The sequence below is a fragment of the Montipora foliosa genome, chromosome 12 (assembly GCF_036669935.1).
Source record: "Montipora foliosa isolate CH-2021 chromosome 12, ASM3666993v2, whole genome shotgun sequence".
Classification (NCBI taxonomy): Eukaryota; Metazoa; Cnidaria; class Anthozoa; order Scleractinia; family Acroporidae; genus Montipora; species Montipora foliosa.
In genome coordinates, this window is record NC_090880.1 from 21,796,529 (window position 1) to 21,803,915 (window position 7,387).

At 39.2% G+C, this 7,387-nt stretch overlaps 1 protein-coding gene across 1 annotated transcript in view; it reads left to right on the plus strand.

The window, feature by feature from the left end:
- Positions 1-1,777: 1,777 nt before the first annotated feature.
- Positions 1,778-7,387, plus strand: part of LOC137981001 (melanocyte-stimulating hormone receptor-like) — a 9,667-nt gene continuing 4,057 nt past the window's right edge. The window contains exon 1 of the mRNA XM_068828376.1: positions 1,778-2,534. Coding sequence (XP_068684477.1) covers positions 1,778-2,534 — 757 coding nt within the window. The remainder of the gene's footprint in view (positions 2,535-7,387) is intronic.

Genomic DNA, 7,387 nt, shown 5'->3' on the forward strand with positions numbered 1-7,387 from the left:
TTCCTTTCCCATTCATATATTAAGATCAGCTAAACACATTATTAGCCAACCTTTGTCTGTACTTCTGAATAAATCACTCGAATACGGAATTTATCCAACTAAGTTGAAGCTTGCTAAAGTAATTCCGATTTACAAAAACGATGATCCATCTGATCCTTTTAATTATAGGCCTATATCACTTCTCTCTGTATTCAACCGTATCTTTGAAAAAATTATGTATTATCTCCTTAAATCATTTCTCGAGAAAAAAGAATATATTTAATGATTCACAAAACGGTTTCTGTGAAAAGCGTTCCACTGAGCATGCTATCCTAGAGTTAAGTAATCTAATTCAAAATAACATGGACAATAAGATGTATTCATGCGACATATTTATTGATTTAAGGAAAGCTTTTGACACGGTAGATCATTTGATATTATTGCAAAAGTTGGACCACTATGGTGTACGCGGGGTAACAAATAATTGGTTTGCCTCTTACCTGCTTGGTCGGCAACAAACAACTCAAATTGGTGCCAAAAACATATCAAAAGAGGAAGTAATATTATCAGGAGTCCCACAGGGATCGGTGCTAGGACCGTTGCTTTTCCTCGTCTTCATAAATGATATATCTAACAGTTCTGATCAGCTTAGATTTTATTTATTTGCAGACGATACTAACCTCTTGTATGCTGATAAAAACCTTAAGGAGCTAGAGAATAAAGTTAATACAGAACTTATTAAGATCTATGACTGTTTAGTTGCTAATAAGTTATCATTGAATATAAAAAATTCTAAGTTTGTCATATTTCGACCAAGACAAAAGATCTTGAACTATCAAGTAAACTTAAAGGTGTTTGACCATCACAGTAATATCTCTTTGGAGCGTAAGAAGTTCATCAAATACTTAGGCGTGCTTATCGATGAAAATCTTTCATGGAATCACCACATTGCTCATATTGCATCAAAAATAAGTAAATCAATTGGTATTATCTCTAGGATAAGGCATTTTGTACCGCTGAGTACTTTACACCAAATCTACAGGTCACTCATTCAACCATACTTAATATATGGTATAGCAGCGTGGTGTAATACTGCAAAAGTCCTTTTGACCCTTCAAAAACGAGCTCTTCCCCTAATGTATTTTGCTGATTACAAATCTCATGCAATACCTTTCTTCATTTCTTCTCGTCTTCTTCCTTTAGATATGCTCTATTTTAAATATGTGGCTATGATGATGCATGATGTATCTAACAACTTGACACCTCCTAATATATTTAACCTATTCACCCATGAAGCTGATACTCATCCTTACGAGACGAGATCATCGCAAAGAGGAGATTATTTTCTTAAACGTTCGAGAATAAATATTCAAAAAAGATCTTTCTCAAGAATTGCCGTTAAAATTTGGAATATAGCATATCTTGTGAAGTCCGCCAGATGTCAAAATCTAACTTAAAAAAATAATGTTGATGATACCTCTCTTCCCTCTTTGTGATATTTTATGCAAAATACATAATAAAAACTGAAACTGAAAAACTGAAACTGAAAAGCGCTGTGAGCAGGTTACATGGCATTGCGACGAATTTGTATTGGTTCATTCACGGTGCTGTTTGCAGCTGCTGTGACTGGTCCAAGTAATTACTTTGGTACTTGTTTAAAGGAACATGATTGAAAACCGCTGTATCAACTTTTCGAAATAAACTGAAAAAGCGACAAATGAGATTCTGTATCCCACGCCTTAATAGTTTTAAAAACATTTAATGGGCTGACAGATGTTAATTCTTCAGAAACTGTATTATGGCGTCGGCCAACTCAACGAACGGAAGAACTAAGCGAAGTTTTCAAGATCTTTTCTGTTCAGTGGATTTAACTGCGGAAATTCGCCCCGTTTTCACTTGTTTGATCGTGATCAATATAATTCTATCCTTTACTGCGGTACTGGGGAATTCCCTAATCTTAACAGCCCTTCGCAGGGAAACTTCTATTCATCCGCCGTCCAAACTTTTGTTTCGCTGCCTCGCGACAACAGACCTCTTGGTGGGTCTTGCTTCCGAACCTCTCGCGGTCCTTTACTGGATATCTGCGATAAATCAACACCGGAGTATTTGCTACTATGCCTTTCTGTCTCTTGTTGTAACAGGCTACGCCTTGTGCGGAATGTCCCTGATAACCTTGGCTGCTATCAGCGTGGACCGTCTCTTCGCCTTAAGGTTTGGCCTCAGATACAAGCAAATTGTAACCATTAAACGAGCGTACGCCACTGTAACTACATTCTGGCTCATTTCCATGGCCTATTCCGCCACGTACGTCAAGTACGAACTGGTTTCTGCGCGGGTTGCTATTATAATAACGGCACTTTGCCTCGCTGTATCCGTTATCTCCTACACAAAGATCTTCTTACGCCTCGGTGGTCGATGTCCTATACATCAAGGTGCCAGCCAAGATGCCGAACAACCGAGTCACTTACGGCAAGTTAACATACAGCGGTACAGAAAAGCTCTGTCCGCAGCACTGTGGCTTCAGTTTGTAGTAGTGATGTGCTATTCGCCCAATGGTATTGCGATTCTTTTGTCTACTGAATACAGACTAACATCATCAATGATAATTTTTAACCAAATTACATTGACTCTTGTTTTCCTGAATTCGTCAGTAGCCCCGATTTTTTACTGCTGGAAGATGAAACATGTATGGATGATAATAAAGGCAATTTTGAAATGCTCTAATTCGAGGGTAGCCAATGACCAAATGTCTTAAAATTTGTCAGAATTACGTAAAATGGTTTTCAACAATGCTGGCCAAAAAAGAGCTAAATTAAAGCTCGCTTAGTAAGTTTGTAGCTGCTCTATCATGCAAAATATTTATCTGTTCAGATCTTCTAGGAGAGCTTCAGGGCTGTAGAAGTCTATAGATCTAGGTGGCTTTTTTGCTTAATTCGTCCGAAACGGTTGTAGTAAATGCGACGCAGGTGTTCATCCTTGTCCAAGAACACGACGCCGGATCCTTTGTGAGGTTTCGTTACAACTATGTCATCTCGCCTCTTCAACTGAAGAATGGTTTTCAAGAGTGTTTGTGGAGGCTTAGTGTCCTCTCGGTGAATATAATTCAGCGCCACCGACCGTAGAGTAGACGCTGCAATGTCACGAAATTCTTCCGGTAAACGTGGCTCGAAATTCCGAATAAACTCTCTCAAAGCTGGCCTTCACGTCAATGGAGGACACGTGTTTAGATTTGGCAAATTTCACACCACAACAGAGCACAAGCATTTGGAAAAAATATCCTGACAAACTTGTCAACTCTACCATTTCACGGTTTGTTGCCGCCAAAGCATCGGATCAACCTGTTTCCTCAACTACTGTCAGCGATCGATCAGACCCCATTCGTGTTGTCCTACTTTTTAAAGATCAGGCTTCAGCTAATATTGTGCATGCTCAACTTAAAGATTTAAGTCAGAAGATCTACACGACCGTTCAGCCCGTATTTGTCAACCAGAGGATTGAACAAGATCTCAAATTGCGAGAAGCTAAGAGGGCGATTGTGAACCAACAGTGCCTTGTTTACAAGGTTGAATGTGACCTCTGCGATTCAGGTTGTTTGTCTCGCACGTCGCCATCTGCACCAACATGTTGAAAAACACAAAACTCTTCTTCTTCAATTGGCAAGCATTTTCGCGACAAACATTTTTTGGCTCCAAAAGATCTTACAAAGAATTATAGGGTGCGTTAGAATGACCGTATTCCAGAATAGGAATACATGGAACATAAGTTAGAAACCCTTCTTTTTTACGGAGATTTACGTTAAAATGGTCAAACATCGGTTAAAATGGGGTGCGTTCGCGTTTTGGTAAATCTTGTAAATCTGTTGAAAGACCAGCTTTCTAAAATGGTTAGATCCTAGTTTTACAATCGGCTTTTCGGGCCCAAAACTCCATTAGCGGAACTTCCAGCCTCTGATCTTTTAATATTTCTTAAAGATAGCTAAAAGCAAAATGATAGTACGAATCTCCCTCTTAACGAACTTTCGATACAGGGGGAATTTTGGCACCTGAAGAGTTTCGGTCCCCTGGATCTTTCGGAACGATTCAGTGTTGTATGCGTACTTTTAATTACAGTTCAAACTTTAAATTGGGCTATTTTAAGGAGTGCGGCAAAGAAATGTACTATTTGAAGCTAAAATAACTGTTTCAAGTTAAGGCTATTTTGAAAAAGCAGGCAAAATAAAGTACTCTAACAAATAATCAAATCTTCGTCATATCGTTCATTGCTCAAAATATTCACTTTTTCAGCTTATAATTACCCCAATCAGCCTTATCAAGGCATTTCGTCCAGCGATCCCCGGCAGAGTTATTTTCCACGGCTGCTTGCTTAAAAACTCCAATATTTTGTGAAAAGGCACTGGTTATACTATCACTGCAATTTATACCATGATTAATAAACATTAGTATCACCCAACTAGTTGACGAATGCAAATGCTGCATTTTGATTGGCAACAACACTACTAGAAGACTATTAGTAATAGTTATCGAGTAGCGAAAAGCGTGACGTTTTTTTTTCGTTTTATTCCTAAATACTAAAACAAGTAGACCCTTCGCCCTTAAGGGCCACGGGTCAGTAGCCCATGCAGCTTCGCCTCATGGGCTATTGACCCGTAGCTCTTGCGGGCTACGGGTCTAATTGTTAATTATCTCCTACCATGAATTGAGTGCGAGACAGGTGTCTGGAAAAAAAGGTGTTTGGTATTTCAGACAACTCGCTTTGTAATTAAGAATGTTTGAATTGGTTTTATCAGAAACCCATAAGGGTTGAAACGTGTAACGGCCCCTTGTGTGCTGGGAAACAAGCTTCTGAATATTCAATTTGCTAAGTACCATATTTGGAACAACAAGAGCGAGGGATTTCCAAATATGGTACTTAGCACTAACACATTCAACCAATCAGTTCGCACTGAATATTCGGAAGCTGTGAACACGCGTTACACGTTTCATCCCTTATGGGTTTCTGGTTTTATGAAAGAGAAATTCACGGCTCCCTTGCTGTGCCGACAAAGATTCTTTGTATAGGTTCAAAATTTATTGCAACTAGTTGTTGTAATGTTCTGCATTTTAGGTACCAAGTTTTAATTACGCTTTATTCTTCGGTGACAGGTACTCTCGGTATTTATGAATTTAATTAAGCCTGCACTTTACTTGATGCAGTGTTCCAGTGTTGGGGTTTAACATTCCTATCCGAGAAGAAAAGAGAGTTTAACCAATTGCCGATGACGTTTCCAAGCCATCACTTTCTTCTCATACCCTGAGTATGTGTTGATCCCGTCAAAATTTTGATCACTCGCGCTCTCCCGAACGGCAACCTCGTTGCAAAGAGACCTTGGGAACGAGGTTGTCCCGCACGGTGTAGTCCGATGCTCAACCAACTGAGCCAAGCGGTCAGCGGTTTTGAGTTCAGCAATCTTGCCGGTACTACAGCCCCAGATTGTTCGGTTTTTATGTTTGTTTTTGCTTTTTTTTTTTGGCAAACATTTCGTTAGGTTTTTGAAATCAAACTTTGGATACTGCATCGTCGGATTGTAGCAAAGACATCAGACACAGATTTACTTGATACCGACCTCTCCGGATAGTTAACAAAAGATAGGTATAATTTATTTTCATTTGGTGAGATTAGTGATTTATCCAGTGGATAGCGTCATCCACCTTTTGAACAACTGGTGCCTGAAGAGTAACAAATATGATAACACGAGAATCCAAGGTGATCTTCAATCTATTTATTATTTTGGGGGGATTTTATTTCAACATGGTGAACACACCACGACACGTAAAAACACCTTTTCGGATGCCTAAAAACATGCGCCTGGTAAGTTGATTGCGCCATGCTGATGAGGCCTTACGAGGCCGAAACAGCCGTCCATGGCTGCCAAAAAACAAGTTGAAGTGGTTGTGCGCATGCGTAACGTGATGGCCACACTGGGGGATACCACGGCAAAATGGGTGCGCATGCTGTGATTCGAACAAATATTATTCGAGCCTTTCAGCTCTTTGCTTTTGAGTTGATTCGGTGGTGAAGGAAAACGGTTCTTTTGGACCTTTTGATGATCGAGATCTCACGCTCAACATGGACTCGACAGAAAAACTAAACAGTAGTTCCGAGTTGTCTCCAACAAGAAAGTCAAAAGAGGTAAGCTTATTTTAGGCATCAAATATTTATTTCTCAATGTCGTTTCCATGAAAGTTATCTTCGCCAAACCATCCACACCGGGATTTAGACCGGGATTGGTGTTATGGTGTGTTCACCTTCCTTTTAATGCATTGTGTCTAAGCTTGAATTAATTGTTTCAACTCATTTATAGCCTCTGTTTTTGTATCTCATCGATGTTTAGATTTTCAATTACATGGCCTCTCAACCTCTAGTCGGATTTGTGTAAATAGTTCAACCTGAAGTCAAAATAGATACGTTTCTCGGGAACCCGACAAAGAAGGCTTCCTGACCCGACAGATGAAATGTAAATATTCAGTTAAGACGGAGGTTTTTTGAGGTTTGCCGAAACAAATTTTTGCGGCGCAAATTGACTGAAATTTCCGCTGGGAACTAAGGAGGAGGGTTCGGCCCACCCACCCACCCCACAGAATTCGCATGGTTCTACCCTAAGCGAAGCTGTTCCAGTCTGGCTTAGACTGCTGAGCAATATGTCCATATCTTATTTAAACCGAGCATGAATGAGAGTGTTGTGAAATAGATTACTATTTTTTCACTGTTAGTTGGTAAACGTCTGGGGAAAAAATTGAAATTAAAACAATAAGTTTAGAGCTCTTTGTGTATGTGGCTGGTGCGTTAAAACGTTTCTCCAATTGACTTTTTTGTCACTTGAAGAACAGATATCTCTATTCCACTTGTCCATATTAAGTGTTGGTTTTTCACTCACATTCGCAATCGGTTTCCTGTTTACAATTTTGGAAGTTTTTTGGCTTTAAAGGAAAGTTTTGAAAAGATTCTCATGCTTCAGCTATGTTCTTGGGATTTGTCGTTTCAGAGATTTTAGTGTTGAGATTATTCCAAGGAACATTAAAGGCTCTGTTTGAAAATTATACTTCTTTTGAAAACTATCAAGGGTGAGGAAGTTGAAAGAATGGTCCATTAAATCGTTGACATTTGATATGCCCCTGGAAAGCCAATCGTTGCACAATACTGCTACGTTGTTTATTCTTATGAATGAATTTTGCAGAAGGGGTAAAGATAGGAAATGTTCCTTGGTACAATCTTCCTCTCAAAGAAGGTCTCAGACCATATTTTTGTGATTTCTCTGACAAATGGGTCACCTATCTTTAAATTATCAATATCCTCTCTATTGAGATTTCCATTGAAAAAAAGTATTGCCATCGTATTTATTTAGCTCTGGATTAAAAAAGACTTTCCATTT